The sequence below is a fragment of the Centruroides sculpturatus genome, unplaced genomic scaffold (genome assembly GCF_000671375.1).
Source record: "Centruroides sculpturatus isolate CEXI.00-Female unplaced genomic scaffold, Cexi_2.0 scaffold423, whole genome shotgun sequence".
NCBI lineage: Eukaryota > Metazoa > Arthropoda > Arachnida > Scorpiones > Buthidae > Centruroides > Centruroides sculpturatus.
Window position 1 is genome coordinate 281,366 of NW_019384765.1, and position 18,174 is coordinate 299,539.

General features: G+C 30.2%; 1 protein-coding gene across 1 annotated transcript in view; it reads left to right on the forward strand.

The window, feature by feature from the left end:
- Positions 1 to 18,174, forward strand: part of LOC111628903 (reelin-like) — a 283,387-nt gene that overhangs the window by 187,064 nt on the left and 78,149 nt on the right. The window contains exons 42-44 of the mRNA XM_023372760.1: positions 2,520 to 2,743; positions 2,819 to 3,039; positions 9,035 to 9,185. Coding sequence (XP_023228528.1) covers positions 2,520 to 2,743; positions 2,819 to 3,039; positions 9,035 to 9,185 — 596 coding nt within the window. The remainder of the gene's footprint in view (positions 1 to 2,519; positions 2,744 to 2,818; positions 3,040 to 9,034; positions 9,186 to 18,174) is intronic.

The following is an 18,174-nucleotide window of genomic DNA, read 5'->3' on the forward strand; positions in this document are numbered from 1 at the left end:
TTTTAATAGGGTACGTCAAGAGAATGTACACTAAGAAGAAATTTTTCGAAAAATCCCCCCTACAGGGGAAGTGTTATAAATTTATAATAGATACATTTTGAGCCACAACAACGTGTGGCGGGATCTGCTAGTTTATTATATAATTATAAAATTTTATCTTTACTATTTTTTAAAAATCCTATCAAGTTAATTTGGGCACAGATTGAAAATAGTGTCACTGCTGAAACATAATATTTAAGTTGATGGAAGAAATTTAATAGAAGACACTATTATATATCAGTAATATTAAGGTATTGGCAGTAGCCATTAAACATATGCTATCTCATTTTTAACACGATAAGAATAGTGTACCATAATACACCATCAAATTTAGTTTACACTGTATATGATGTCTTGAATGTTAAATTTGTAGGCTGATGGGCTTCTTGAATTGAACTCATCTGTTGACTTCTAACAAATATTGACCTTACTCTAAACTTTTTCTTATGCGGTCATATGGTATATAATGGGGATTTGGATTGTCTCAATGTGTAATTATACCATGGATTGTTTCCATGGTATAATTATAGCATTATACTGAACATTCATGATCATGTTACAAAAATCAAATTTTTGTACAAAACAGTAGGTTTCTATGTGTGCATCATTAATGACATGTCATTAATGATGCACAAATAGAAACCTACTAAGATAAACGACGTCCAACCACTTAACACTGTGTTGAATAATAACAATCCACGAAAAATCTTTTTTTACGAGTGTTATGTCACTATTAAATTCCACAAGTACTTTCGACCTCCAACGACACTGTTCGAGGAATTCGAACAGTGTCGGTCAGAGGGGTGAAACCCGACGCGCACATTTATTTATTTACATTGTTGGCAACATCATCACGATGGTCGGGTCGAAACACGGCCAGTCACCACCTGAAGCAGACCTCGGTGGAGGTCGAAAGTACTTGTGGAATTTAATAGTGACATAACACTCGTAAAAAAAGGTTTTTCGTGGATTGTTAGAAACCTACTGTTCTGAACAAAAATCTGTATGCTAATAAGTGGAATATAAAAATTATTAGAGTACAGTGATTAATAAATCTTTCACAATAATCTCATGAAATCCTATCATTCATTTTCAGGAACCCTGAAGATTATGAAACTAGTTATTTTATACAGTAGAGCATCGATTATCCAAATGCCAATCAACTGAAACGTCGGTTAACCAAAAGTGTTCCAGTCGGATTGTGTCGTGCTGAATCAAACACTTTTCATACTAGATTAACTTCTAAAGTATAATTTTTTTGTTTTTATATTTTTCAATATACAGGTAACCCCCGTATAACATGGTAGTTACGTTCCAAAAATTTGCCATGTTATGCGAATCTGTGTTATACGAAACAAAGAACTAATATGAAAAGGAGGGTTAGGTTCCAAAAATTAAAAAACATGCTATTATATTTTCATAATTAAGATAAATATCTTTATTAAAATTTTCTTAAGCAATACATATTAATATAAATTAAACAATGTTTTCTTCGTCATCACTAAAAGCACTATTAACCGAGAGCGTTTTCTTTTTGGCAAGTTATCCTTATCCTCTGAGCATTTTTCTGCATTATCTTCAGATCCATACTTTACCTTTTGCAAAAAGTGTGTAATTTTAGATTGCTTGCTTCTAGTTAAAAGGTGTTTATAAATTTCCTTATATGGTGCTAAGCACTTATGAAGAATAAAGCAAGTATGGAATAAGGGGAAAACATCTGGCAATATCAGAAGCAGAAGCGTCGAGATCTGGCAACATTGAAACGAGTTTCGAGAAGGACCATGTGTATCGACAGAAGGCGAGAAAAGAAAATTTATATACTTAAGTACTAATAGTTCACGAAAATTATTATTTTTGTGAACTATTATTACTTAAGTATGTAAAAATTTATTACATTTCATGTTGTATGAGGGTTTTACCCAATTCTTGAACCGTGTCAGAGTGAATCCGTGCTACAGAAGTGCCATGTTATACGGGGGTTACCTGTATTTATTTTGTTTGTACAAAATAAAGAAATAATTTTGAGCAATACAATAGCCACGATTGTTGTTATAAAAATCTTCGTTAGTCTTAACATCAACGAAAATTCAATGCAAAGTGACATGCAACAGAGAAAAATTTAAACATGGGATATATTAATATACTGTTATTGGGATATACTAATATACTATATTAATAATGTATTTTTTCGAACATAATCGGTTATCCAGAAAATCAATTTTCTGAACAACCCCAGTCCCCAATTGATTCGGATAATCAACACTCTACTGTATATATTTAATAAATTTTTAATTGAGTTCTTAACAGTTATAATTATACAAACTATTATTACTAATACTAATTATTGCTATTAGTTATTCATAAATTTTTAACATATTAAAAATCACAAATGTAATAAAAACTATTTTATAATTTTTGTTATTGTTTCTCTCTATTTTTTGTTATATAACAACAACTTTTTTATGAAATATATAATGAAGATAAAAGTTGGATGTGGAACAGTAACATTACCAGAAGACCCTGTTCGTCTCGAATATTCAGTAGATCAAGGAAGATCATGGAATCTTGTTAAGGCATCCTGGGTTCCTTATAGTCTTAGTCCTAACTGCTTACATCAAGTTGAAACACCAACTATATTTTATGGTAATGCTCATTTAAATTGGCAGAGGATTATAGTTCCATTAAAAACTTTACAAATCTGTGGGTGAGTCATATACATTTCAAATATTTAAAGAAAAAAATAAAAATATTAATTAGCTTATAATTTTTAAATATTTAGAAATGTGAGATTTCGGTGGTACCAAGGATATTATAGTCTTAGAGATTCACCACCAGAATGGGCTCTTGATGAAATTTACATTGGTCCAAGTTGTCCTTTACATTGTTCAGGTCATGGTTCCTGTTTAAATGGTATTATGTGTCTTTGTGATAATGGATATGAAAGCGAATTCTGTCATACTACAATTTCAAATCCAAGTTTTCTAAAAGAGAGTTTTGAAGGTAAACTTTTTAAACTTATGTTTTATATAATTTTGTACTCCTTAATGTTTAAACAAATAAAATTTTATATACATAAAACATAAATTCTCAATGCTCAGTGAATATGTTTACTTTGAAATATGTTCATATTAGTTTTACATTATTGTATTGCAATTCTAATGTGAAAATAAATAAATAAATATTTCAATAACAATTATTTGATTTATTTCAGTAAGTCATTATTATTTTATTGCACAGAATCAATAATGTCTAAATTATTCTGCATAAAAGCAATATTTTTTTATTAAAAAATATTTGGTAAAAATTATAATATGATTAAAAATTGTTACATTTATGTGAATTAATATTACCATAATTTCCATTTTTACTTTACTTGCTTCATTTTTGAAACTCTTCATTGTAGAAATTTGTTTTATACTAATTAAAATAATATTTGTATACAATTTAAATTATTATTAAATAGGGGGGGTGCTGCTTGCTGTTGAGCGTGTTGGTGAACTTTTTTGTGTGCTTCTTTTAAGCCTAAATTATGGAAAATATCGAGTTTTGGATTAAGGTGTTTGAGTTGTTGTTATTTTTAGGCGGGATAGAATTAAATCCCGGCCCTGTTGATCGTACTCCGCCACAATCTCAGATTCAATCATCGGCATCCACAGCAAAACGACATCGATCTCCGAGTGAACCTTCATTGAAAACGGCGAGATTGGAAGATTTCTTCCCTTCAAGGTTAGAGTCAAGTAAGTCTATTCCTAGGGAGGTTATTTCATATTTGGAAGACCGATTTGATAAGCTTTTTTCGACGTTAAATGAGGTTGTTACGAAGATAGATTGGTTGGCTAATTTACATAATGATCATGACCGGCGTTTAACTCAGTTAGAAGTCAAACTAGGAGAGTTTTCTAAATTAAAAGACGATTTGCAACGGGAAAACAGTTTGATTTTACATTCTTTGGACAAGGTATCGAATGAAATGAGAAAGAAAAATATCTTAATTAAAGGTTTGACTGATGATGATTCTGATTTGAATAGGAAGGTGCAAAACCTATTTTATACATTGACAGGTGAATCAAGACCTATTCCAATGGTTAAGGTAGTGAAATTTAATCGATCAGATACGGTATTGGTGGAGTTGCAATCATTTGCAGACAAGAAATTGATTTTTGCTAATCTTGGAAAGAAAAAAGGTAACGAGGCATTAAAAAATATACAAATTTTTGATGATTTATGCTGGCGCTCAAGATTGAGACGGAGAAAGCTTTTGCCATTTCTACATGCTTATAGGTTGGAAGGCAGGCGAGTTCGATTGTTGGCTGATGTTTTACAGGTTGCCTCTGAGAGATTTACCTATGATTTGGCTAGAGGAGAATTACTGAAACTCGATTTTTTAGTGGAAAACCGTGTGGTAGATTCTCAAATTGTTCCCTCTCCGATTCAAGGAAGTGTACAGTTGGATTAAAGATTTCAGCATGGAACTCCCAGGGTGCCTTTCTGACTAATCTGAATGACAGTGGTTTTGTTGAACATATTTCTAGAACTGATATTTTGGGATTGACCGAGACCTGGTCTACAGTTTCTTTATGTTCGAGAGTTAAAAGTACTAACTGTAAATTTAAAGTTTTTGAGGTATTGGCCACAAAAAATGTGGGGAGAGGTAGACCTTCGGGGGGCTTACTTTTGGGTATAAATGGTGACTTGGGAGAAGTCAACTTGCTTCTGTCAGGGCAACATATGATGGTCGTTAAAGTGAGATTTAATCGGAGGCAAAGTGGGAGATTGCGTGAAATGATAATTATTTTGGTCTATCTTCATATACCTATTTTTGAACAATTAATTGCAAGATTGGATGATTTAATTTCTGATTATACATCAGATTATGATTTTCTGATGATGGGTGATTTTAATGCACGAATTGGCTTGACTATGGATACTATTTGTGGTGGTGATGTGATTTCGAATATTCGACTATCAAACGACAAAATTTGTAATAAAAGAGGGAATTTGCTTATTGAACTGGTGAAATCCTATAATTTATACATAATAAATGGTCGTTATCCTTTTGATTCACCAGCGGACTTCACTTATACATCTGGATTGGGTGCTTCAGTAATCGATTTGGTGATATTGAGCGAAAGTTTGCTGGGGAGTCTATGTAATTTTGTTATTTCGGATGATTACATGTCTGATCATCATATGGTGAATTTTGAAATATTAATTGATACTGACGAGGATAGAAAACTTAAACTGATTGATAGGAAAAAACGATTAACTTGGAAAGAGGATAGATCCAATTTATATTCTGAAACAGTTTCGGTCGGATACGCAAATGTCGTCTTAAGTGACGGAATGGAGGATAGGTATTCCGAAATTTTGGATTTGATTAAGTCATCAGCTGAACAATGCAGAATGTTGTCATACTTAGGAATGACAAAAATATCGTTTTCAGTTTGGTTTGATAGTGATTGTAGAACAGCGAAGAGACTGAAGAATAAGATGTTGAGGAGGTTCCGGACATCTCGTAGTAAAGATGATTTGAGGGATTATTGTGGTTATAGGGCTGCCTTTCGATCATTGTGTAGGATAAAGAAGAAGAATTATTGGTCAAATATTAGTAGACAGCTGCAAAATACACGATCTTCTAGACAGTTTTGGTGTATTGTCAACAGATTTAGAACGAAAAGAAAACCTGATTGTCAAATTTCTCTTCAAGATTGGGAACGTTTTTTGGAGCATGATTTTTGTCATCCAATTTCAGATTCAATTCTTGAGTTTGATCATGGAAATGTTTCTCTTATTTTGGACGCTCCAATCTCATTATCGGAGTTAAAAACTTCAATCAGTAAACTTAAAAGGAAATCAGCTCCTGGCATGGACGGTATAAATAATGAATTTATTATATACTTACCTGATGAGGTGTGTTTAGAAGTACTCAGATTATTTAATAAGATTAAGGAAACAATGAAAGTTCCTGAGAATTGGAGAAATGTGTTGTTGAAAATGATTTACAAGAAAGGAGATAAATTAAAGCCTCAGAATTATCGTCCAATTGCGTTGCTAAACACGTTTAGAAAGCTGTTTACTGGAATTTTGGCAGATCGGTTGAGTCAATGGTTAATTGAATTCAATATTATTTCTCAGTTTCAGGGAGCATTTGTTCAAGGAAGAGGAACTATGTATAATGTCTTTATACTTAACGGGTTAATACAGTATGTTCTGTCAAGGAAAAGACGTAAAATTTATTCGATATTTGTGGACCTGGAAAAGGCGTTTGATAAAATCAATCTTAATATTTTGTGGGGAAAGTTATATTCATTAGGACTTTCAACTTCGTTTATTAAGCTACTTAAAAACTTATTTTGTAATACAAGGTATCATGTGAGCGGCAACTCGACAGCTACTAAGGGTGTTATTTCTGGTGGAGGCTTGCCACAGGGTGAGCCTTTAAGTCCTCTGTTGTTTATATTATTTATTAACGATTTACCGCAATTGTTTGCTACTTCAAAAATTTCGGGTTTAGCACTTGGAGATTCTGTCGACCTGCATTGTCTAATGTATGCAGATGATGTAATTTTGTTGGCAGATTCAAAGACGGGTTTACAGCGAAAACTATCTTTGCTGATTAATTATGCAGAAAGAAATGACCTCACAGTTAACTTACAAAAAACAAAGGGAATGGTTTTTCGCAATGGAGGTAGATTACTGAAATCTGATAAGATATTTGTGAATAACACTGAAATTGAATTTGTTACATATATTAAATACTTAGGAATACATTTTTCTTCTTCAGGTGCATTTAGTCATCATTTTAACTTGATGGTCGAAGATATACAGAAAAAGACAGGCTACATTCTTACTCTACAAAAACGTATGAGGCTAAGCTCTATGAGAAGTATGTTTAGGCTTTTTGATGCTTTTATTCGTTCCAGGATGTCTTATTTATTCCCTGTATGGGGTTTGGAATTTCTGTCTAAAATAGAAAAAGTACAGATGAAATATTTTAAGAGACTTTTTAAAATAGAACGTTCAGTTTCAAGTTCTGCAGTTCGTCTTGAATTGGGAAGACCTCCTTTGGAACTGAAATTTGTTAAGGATATTGTTTTGTTCTGGTCAAAAGTCATGGAGTTACCCTCATGTGATTTGCGTCGAATAACATATAATCTATTGCTAACAGCAGTTAAACCTGGTAAGAAAAGTTGGCCAGCTTCAGTTAAAAATATTTTTGATGGCTTGGGTTATTCCTTTTTATTTTTATCTCATTCAGCTTCTTTGTTGAGAACCCATTTAAATGCACTAATTCAAACTAAGTCAGATCAGTTGTGGAACTGGGATATGTCTTCCATATCAGCTAAACGAGTTAATCTGTTTGAATCACGCTTGGTCTGGTGTACAGCAAGTTACTTGAATTGTGAGACTAATTTTCTCACAAAAAGTCTCATTATGCAACTCAGATTAAATAAATTTCGGATTTTGTTTAAAGGCTATAGAATAAATATATTCAGTGAAGGGTGCTGTAGTTATTGTGGTGCTAAAGAGGAAGGAAATCTTCTGACTCATTTGTTTGAATCCTGTCAGGTGACATATCAACTAAAAAGTGCTATATTAGGAGACGAGTTCAGATGTGATTTTTTGAAGAACGAGGTCATGTCAAAAATCACCTTATTTAAGTTTTTTTCCTTTTTCTCTAAATCTTTGGAATTTCTCCGTTAATTTATTTTATGGATTGTATGTACATTTATTAACATGATTTAATCAAATAGTCCCCATTGTAAGAAATTTAAATTTAAATCAATAAACATTATTATTATTATTATTAAATAATTGTATTTTACTCTCTGTTTTGTGGGTAGTAAGAAGAGCTTTTTTATTATATCCGTTGTGGATTTTGCCAGACTCATAATGTGGGCAGCCAAATAGTGAAGAATGAGGCCAATGTATTCTAGACAAACCATTCATGAAAAATTTTTGGGGTTCTTTGTTGTTCACATTTATTATTGAGTACCCAGGGCCTGTACTGGCTTGGCTGTCTAGTTATCATTAAATAATTTTCTAGTTACATATCATTAGTAAAATAAATTTTTATATAATACTTTCTAAACAATAATTGGATAAATGAAACAGAATATCAGCATTTTATTGATGGCCTGATGATTACAATCTATAAGATACTTACCATATAAGGAAGCACGTCATTTGTTGAGCAAGGTATAATTTTCTACAGCAAATAACAGCTGAGTGAGTGGCTCTCAAACTCATGACATTAGATATTATTGATATTAAAATCATTTTCTATTTTTTTAAGTATATTTTATAATTATAATTATTATTATTTATTCATTTTATAATTACATCTATAATAAACTGCTCACAGAAATAAAACAAAAAGTAACATTTTAATGTTTGAGAAGGTATCTTCTAAACTTCGTACTAGTAAGTGAATTCAATGTAGTGATATTTTCAATGGTCACTCCAGAGGCATGGGTTCAAGTGATGCATGTTATGCAAAGATTTTTTCCATTTTAGTGATTTTTTTTGCAGGATATATGAAAGGCCTGTGAGAGAAAAAATTACAATAATTAATTTTATTACATTAATTGAGATGCAATTTTTGAAAAAATTGTAGATCTATAAATTCCAACTGTTGTCTGTTGTCCTTAATCTCAAGAACAGTGTTAGATAAATGAAATTCAAGAGCAGGTATGGAAAGCTTAGGGGCAGGAGGCCCCAATTAACTATATATGAATTTCCATTGCAAACCAGAAGTCAAGTTATTTCAATTCAAAAATTTCCCTGAAAGGAACTAGATAGATGACTGGCACAACTCCATTGCTAAGGGAAAAGTGTGATGTACAGTACAAGGGCAATTTACTACTAATATGAGTTAGAGAGCATATATTTTAAATTAAATAAATTAAAAATATTATTAAAAATTGCAGCCCAGCATTGTGATGATGTCACAATAAATAATTGCTCATTATAAATGAATTACTTTTAATTTTAGGTACTGAAATTGATGATACCATATGGAAACGATGGAGTGGAGCAGAAATTTCTCATGGATGTGGAGTTTTAATAACAGGTGCCAGTCTTCATTTTCGTTATCATGGTGAAAGGATGTTGATAACTCATGATCTTGATCTTACTCAAATCAGGTATAAATGAAAATTTTCTTAATATACTTTTTTCATAAATTCTTAAAATGGGAAAAGTAATTAAAGAATTAGAGCAAGATTCAAATAATTAAAATTTTTAAAATTTATTTTAAATACAAAATAATTGAGTATGAATAGAAAAAATAAAATTTTTAAATAAATTCTGAAATTTATTTTATTGACTCAAATTTAATCATTGATGCAGAAATCAATTTTTAAGTGCAATAATTCATATATTAAATTAATAGATTAAATAGATAGCTACCATCATATCAATTGGCTGTTCTCAAGTTTTCAAATAGTATTCAATTATACAACAAAATACATTACAATAGATAAATCAGAAGTGAAAATTTGATTCTGAGAATTTTTTGTATGAGTAAAATATTTTTGCACCTATGCATTTATTTCTTATTTTCAATATAATAATTTGAAATTATGAAAAATATTTTTAAATTTATAAATAATTAAAATAGAAATTATTTTGTTTTTTATTTAATCTGTTGTTTATTGAAATAAAATAAATGTAGCAAATGTTATTTAAAATAATTTTGAATTCTACAAAATAATACAGTTCTCTATACTGTTTGTCAGATATTTCTTTTAGATTTTTCGTTGGCAATACTTCAAGAATTTACATTTAAAACATTCTGAAAAATTGTTAAGACAATTGACTTGATCTCTTATTAAACACTCAATAATTTACTGTGTCTTATCTCTGATTAAATGCTTTAATAATTTTCTGTTATATAGTCTCTCATAAAGGTAGGGGAAGGTGGGATACCATGGGCAAATTTGCATACTTTGAGGTGTTCGAAGTGCTGGTGAATTTGAGGAGAAGCTCTTCAACTATATTTATTTTGGCTAGGTTGGAATAACTTTTTTGATAAAATTGACATGTGTGCTACTTGTTAATCTATCAGAAAAAAAAGGTTTTCAAAATAAGTAATTGTTTTACTCTATTAAGTGCTTTTCTGAAGGTGAGTGACCATCATGGTAATCAACCAATGTTTTCATAGAGAGATAATTTTGTAGAATTATGGCTTTATGGTACCATGAGCAACTATTGTGTAGACATGATGGGCCACTGGCTCATCATGCCTACATAATCATAGTGAAGTCATACAAAGTAATGTACTTAAACAGGATACTTATATCTGTAGTCTATATGTGGCATATTTTTATGTTTTATTTTATTTCCTCTATTCTCTAGATGAAAAAAATCTTATAGAACAGTTTCAGGATGAATGATATTCCTGAGCTACATATTATCAGCTTCATATTATCAGAAACAACTTTCTGCAAAGAAGAGAATGAACAACCATTTCATCCACCAGCTGTGGGTGACTATGATGTAGTTAAAAAGGCAACCAAAAAATCTATTTATTATATTGGGCTGATTCAGAGTATAAATGATAACAGATATAAAGTGAGGTTTTTGTATATATCCCTTCCAAGAATTTTCATCAAGTTTATTTTTCCATTGAATGATGATGTAGACAGTAAATCTGTATATACAAGTCAAATACCTTTATATTGATAATTTTTATTGAAGTATCAGGAGAACAATTTTTATAATGTAAAGTTTCAAGTCCATTTGTTAAAAGACATCATTTGTCATTAAATATGAGTATATTATGCTTAACTGTGCTGTTATGTTCGTNTGTTTATAAATTTCCTTATATGGTGCTAAGCACTTATGAAGAATAAAGCAAGTATGGAATAAGGGGAAAACATCTGGCAATATCAGAAGCAGAAGCGTCGAGATCTGGCAACATTGAAACGAGTTTCGAGAAGGACCATGTGTATCGACAGAAGGCGAGAAAAGAAAATTTATATACTTAAGTACTAATAGTTCACGAAAATAATAATTTTTGTGAACTATTATTACTTAAGTATGTAAAAATTTATTACATTTCATGTTGTATGAGGGTTTTACCCAATTCTTGAACCGTGTCAGAGTGAATCCGTGCTACAGAAGTGCCATGTTATACGGGGGTTACCTGTATTTATTTTGTTTGTACAAAATAAAGAAATAATTTTGAGCAATACAATAGCCACGATTGTTGTTATAAAAATCTTCGTTAGTCTTAACATCAACGAAAATTCAACGCAAAGTGACATGCAACAGAGAAAAATTTAAACATGGGATATATTAATATACTGTTATTGGGATATACTAATATACTATATTAATAATGTATTTTTTCGAACATAATCGGTTATCCAGAAAATCAATTTTCTGAACAACCCCAGTCCCCAATTGATTCGGATAATCAACACTCTACTGTATATATTTAATAAATTTTTAATTGAGTTCTTAACAGTTATAATTATACAAACTATTATTACTAATACTAATTATTGCTATTAGTTATTCATAAATTTTTAACATATTAAAAATCACAAATGTAATAAAAACTATTTTATAATTTTTGTTATTGTTTCTCTCTATTTTTTGTTATATAACAACAACTTTTTTATGAAATATATAATGAAGATAAAAGTTGGATGTGGAACAGTAACATTACCAGAAGACCCTGTTCGTCTCGAATATTCAGTAGATCAAGGAAGATCATGGAATCTTGTTAAGGCATCCTGGGTTCCTTATAGTCTTAGTCCTAACTGCTTACATCAAGTTGAAACACCAACTATATTTTATGGTAATGCTCATTTAAATTGGCAGAGGATTATAGTTCCATTAAAAACTTTACAAATCTGTGGGTGAGTCATATACATTTCAAATATTTAAAGAAAAAAATAAAAATATTAATTAGCTTATAATTTTTAAATATTTAGAAATGTGAGATTTCGGTGGTACCAAGGATATTATAGTCTTAGAGATTCACCACCAGAATGGGCTCTTGATGAAATTTACATTGGTCCAAGTTGTCCTTTACATTGTTCAGGTCATGGTTCCTGTTTAAATGGTATTATGTGTCTTTGTGATAATGGATATGAAAGCGAATTCTGTCATACTACAATTTCAAATCCAAGTTTTCTAAAAGAGAGTTTTGAAGGTAAACTTTTTAAACTTATGTTTTATATAATTTTGTACTCCTTAATGTTTAAACAAATAAAATTTTATATACATAAAACATAAATTCTCAATGCTCAGTGAATATGTTTACTTTGAAATATGTTCATATTAGTTTTACATTATTGTATTGCAATTCTAATGTGAAAATAAATAAATAAATATTTCAATAACAATTATTTGATTTATTTCAGTAAGTCATTATTATTTTATTGCACAGAATCAATAATGTCTAAATTATTCTGCATAAAAGCAATATTTTTTTATTAAAAAATATTTGGTAAAAATTATAATATGATTAAAAATTGTTACATTTATGTGAATTAATATTACCATAATTTCCATTTTTACTTTACTTGCTTCATTTTTGAAACTCTTCATTGTAGAAATTTGTTTTATACTAATTAAAATAATATTTGTATACAATTTAAATTATTATTAAATAGGGGGGGTGCTGCTTGCTGTTGAGCGTGTTGGTGAACTTTTTTGTGTGCTTCTTTTAAGCCTAAATTATGGAAAATATCGAGTTTTGGATTAAGGTGTTTGAGTTGTTGTTATTTTTAGGCGGGATAGAATTAAATCCCGGCCCTGTTGATCGTACTCCGCCACAATCTCAGATTCAATCATCGGCATCCACAGCAAAACGACATCGATCTCCGAGTGAACCTTCATTGAAAACGGCGAGATTGGAAGATTTCTTCCCTTCAAGGTTAGAGTCAAGTAAGTCTATTCCTAGGGAGGTTATTTCATATTTGGAAGACCGATTTGATAAGCTTTTTTCGACGTTAAATGAGGTTGTTACGAAGATAGATTGGTTGGCTAATTTACATAATGATCATGACCGGCGTTTAACTCAGTTAGAAGTCAAACTAGGAGAGTTTTCTAAATTAAAAGACGATTTGCAACGGGAAAACAGTTTGATTTTACATTCTTTGGACAAGGTATCGAATGAAATGAGAAAGAAAAATATCTTAATTAAAGGTTTGACTGATGATGATTCTGATTTGAATAGGAAGGTGCAAAACCTATTTTATACATTGACAGGTGAATCAAGACCTATTCCAATGGTTAAGGTAGTGAAATTTAATCGATCAGATACGGTATTGGTGGAGTTGCAATCATTTGCAGACAAGAAATTGATTTTTGCTAATCTTGGAAAGAAAAAAGGTAACGNATTTTTATCTCATTCAGCTTCTTTGTTGAGAACCCATTTAAATGCACTAATTCAAACTAAGTCAGATCAGTTGTGGAACTGGGATATGTCTTCCATATCAGCTAAACGAGTTAATCTGTTTGAATCACGCTTGGTCTGGTGTACAGCAAGTTACTTGAATTGTGAGACTAATTTTCTCACAAAAAGTCTCATTATGCAACTCAGATTAAATAAATTTCGGATTTTGTTTAAAGGCTATAGAATAAATATATTCAGTGAAGGGTGCTGTAGTTATTGTGGTGCTAAAGAGGAAGGAAATCTTCTGACTCATTTGTTTGAATCCTGTCAGGTGACATATCAACTAAAAAGTGCTATATTAGGAGACGAGTTCAGATGTGATTTTTTGAAGAACGAGGTCATGTCAAAAATCACCTTATTTAAGTTTTTTTCCTTTTTCTCTAAATCTTTGGAATTTCTCCGTTAATTTATTTTATGGATTGTATGTACATTTATTAACATGATTTAATCAAATAGTCCCCATTGTAAGAAATTTAAATTTAAATCAATAAACATTATTATTATTATTATTAAATAATTGTATTTTACTCTCTGTTTTGTGGGTAGTAAGAAGAGCTTTTTTATTATATCCGTTGTGGATTTTGCCAGACTCATAATGTGGGCAGCCAAATAGTGAAGAATGAGGCCAATGTATTCTAGACAAACCATTCATGAAAAATTTTTGGGGTTCTTTGTTGTTCACATTTATTATTGAGTACCCAGGGCCTGTACTGGCTTGGCTGTCTAGTTATCATTAAATAATTTTCTAGTTACATATCATTAGTAAAATAAATTTTTATATAATACTTTCTAAACAATAATTGGATAAATGAAACAGAATATCAGCATTTTATTGATGGCCTGATGATTACAATCTATAAGATACTTACCATATAAGGAAGCACGTCATTTGTTGAGCAAGGTATAATTTTCTACAGCAAATAACAGCTGAGTGAGTGGCTCTCAAACTCATGACATTAGATATTATTGATATTAAAATCATTTTCTATTTTTTTAAGTATATTTTATAATTATAATTATTATTATTTATTCATTTTATAATTACATCTATAATAAACTGCTCACAGAAATAAAACAAAAAGTAACATTTTAATGTTTGAGAAGGTATCTTCTAAACTTCGTACTAGTAAGTGAATTCAATGTAGTGATATTTTCAATGGTCACTCCAGAGGCATGGGTTCAAGTGATGCATGTTATGCAAAGATTTTTTCCATTTTAGTGATTTTTTTTGCAGGATATATGAAAGGCCTGTGAGAGAAAAAATTACAATAATTAATTTTATTACATTAATTGAGATGCAATTTTTGAAAAAATTGTAGATCTATAAATTCCAACTGTTGTCTGTTGTCCTTAATCTCAAGAACAGTGTTAGATAAATGAAATTCAAGAGCAGGTATGGAAAGCTTAGGGGCAGGAGGCCCCAATTAACTATATATGAATTTCCATTGCAAACCAGAAGTCAAGTTATTTCAATTCAAAAATTTCCCTGAAAGGAACTAGATAGATGACTGGCACAACTCCATTGCTAAGGGAAAAGTGTGATGTACAGTACAAGGGCAATTTACTACTAATATGAGTTAGAGAGCATATATTTTAAATTAAATAAATTAAAAATATTATTAAAAATTGCAGCCCAGCATTGTGATGATGTCACAATAAATAATTGCTCATTATAAATGAATTACTTTTAATTTTAGGTACTGAAATTGATGATACCATATGGAAACGATGGAGTGGAGCAGAAATTTCTCATGGATGTGGAGTTTTAATAACAGGTGCCAGTCTTCATTTTCGTTATCATGGTGAAAGGATGTTGATAACTCATGATCTTGATCTTACTCAAATCAGGTATAAATGAAAATTTTCTTAATATACTTTTTTCATAAATTCTTAAAATGGGAAAAGTAATTAAAGAATTAGAGCAAGATTCAAATAATTAAAATTTTTAAAATTTATTTTAAATACAAAATAATTGAGTATGAATAGAAAAAATAAAATTTTTAAATAAATTCTGAAATTTATTTTATTGACTCAAATTTAATCATTGATGCAGAAATCAATTTTTAAGTGCAATAATTCATATATTAAATTAATAGATTAAATAGATAGCTACCATCATATCAATTGGCTGTTCTCAAGTTTTCAAATAGTATTCAATTATACAACAAAATACATTACAATAGATAAATCAGAAGTGAAAATTTGATTCTGAGAATTTTTTGTATGAGTAAAATATTTTTGCACCTATGCATTTATTTCTTATTTTCAATATAATAATTTGAAATTATGAAAAATATTTTTAAATTTATAAATAATTAAAATAGAAATTATTTTGTTTTTTATTTAATCTGTTGTTTATTGAAATAAAATAAATGTAGCAAATGTTATTTAAAATAATTTTGAATTCTACAAAATAATACAGTTCTCTATACTGTTTGTCAGATATTTCTTTTAGATTTTTCGTTGGCAATACTTCAAGAATTTACATTTAAAACATTCTGAAAAATTGTTAAGACAATTGACTTGATCTCTTATTAAACACTCAATAATTTACTGTGTCTTATCTCTGATTAAATGCTTTAATAATTTTCTGTTATATAGTCTCTCATAAAGGTAGGGGAAGGTGGGATACCATGGGCAAATTTGCATACTTTGAGGTGTTCGAAGTGCTGGTGAATTTGAGGAGAAGCTCTTCAACTATATTTATTTTGGCTAGGTTGGAATAACTTTTTTGATAAAATTGACATGTGTGCTACTTGTTAATCTATCAGAAAAAAAAGGTTTTCAAAATAAGTAATTGTTTTACTCTATTAAGTGCTTTTCTGAAGGTGAGTGACCATCATGGTAATCAACCAATGTTTTCATAGAGAGATAATTTTGTAGAATTATGGCTTTATGGTACCATGAGCAACTATTGTGTAGACATGATGGGCCACTGGCTCATCATGCCTACATAATCATAGTGAAGTCATACAAAGTAATGTACTTAAACAGGATACTTATATCTGTAGTCTATATGTGGCATATTTTTATGTTTTATTTTATTTCCTCTATTCTCTAGATGAAAAAAATCTTATAGAACAGTTTCAGGATGAATGATATTCCTGAGCTACATATTATCAGCTTCATATTATCAGAAACAACTTTCTGCAAAGAAGAGAATGAACAACCATTTCATCCACCAGCTGTGGGTGACTATGATGTAGTTAAAAAGGCAACCAAAAAATCTATTTATTATATTGGGCTGATTCAGAGTATAAATGATAACAGATATAAAGTGAGGTTTTTGTATATATCCCTTCCAAGAATTTTCATCAAGTTTATTTTTCCATTGAATGATGATGTAGACAGTAAATCTGTATATACAAGTCAAATACCTTTATATTGATAATTTTTATTGAAGTATCAGGAGAACAATTTTTATAATGTAAAGTTTCAAGTCCATTTGTTAAAAGACATCATTTGTCATTAAATATGAGTATATTATGCTTAACTGTGCTGTTATGTTCGTTTAAAGCTGTCTTAGTATTTGAAAATTAATTGTAAATGATGTTAATATTTAATGACTATTTAAAGGTAATGCTGTTATTTGTTTAAAAACTCTCACAGCAAACATTTTATAACATAAATTTGACTTTTAATGTTAGATTTTATGGTGATAACTAGATTTATAAATTTTATTCATTCTTACTTAATAGAAAAATCACTGAACATTATAAATTTACGTTTTAAAATTTTACACTGACATTTAATAAGATTTTATTTTATATTATTTTAGTGCAATGGTTCTCAACCTGTGTTCTGCAAATTTGCCCTGAGTGTTCTGTGAAAAAAAATTTTTTTTAAGTTTTTATTGCAAATTTGAAATTTGTTCTGATGTACTACAACATATTATTTTATTTGTAGACAATTCCATATTACTATTTTACTTAATGCAATGACGTTTTGATTCAGCATGACACACAGGGCCGGATTAACCCACTTTGGGGCCCTAGACATTTTCTTCTTCCGGGTCCCCTCCCGGCTCTTTCAATTAATAAAATCTTGTTACTATTATTTCTATTAAATTGCATATGGACAGTTGCTTTATAAAAAATAAAAGCAAAATTATTTAACAATATTTCACAGGATTTAAGAACACATATAGTTAATATTATTCTTATTACTATAAAGAATATTCTAAATTATTGGGAGTTTTACTTTAAATAAGAAGAAACATAAGAATACGAGGGTTGTTCAAAAAGTTCCCGAACTTTATTTATTACCAAAAAAAAAAAAATACTTCACATACAATTTATTTGTTGGGTCCCTTTCAAAGTAGTCTCCTCCGCAGCATATACACTTCCACTTTTTGAAACAGTCCTGGAACGCTTTTTCCGTAATACTCATAAGCTCCTCTGTCGTTTTTTTCTATCTCTGCAATGGTGGCAAATGTTTTTCCTTTGAGCGCGTTTTTAGTTTGTTGGAGAACAGGGAAAAGTCGCATGAGACCAGGTCGGGTGGGGAAGCACACAGCGGTCTTGTTTTTGGCCAAAAGCTCATGTGTTCTGAGGGACAAATGAGCCGGCGCGTTGTCGTGGTGAAAGAACCACTCGCCGCTCCTCCAAAGTTCGGGCTGTTTTCTCCTGATTTTGTCTCTTAGGCGATTCATAACACCAGGTAGTACTCCGTGTTGACTGTCTGGCCTGTAGGTAGGTATTCGTGATGCACAACCCCCTTTG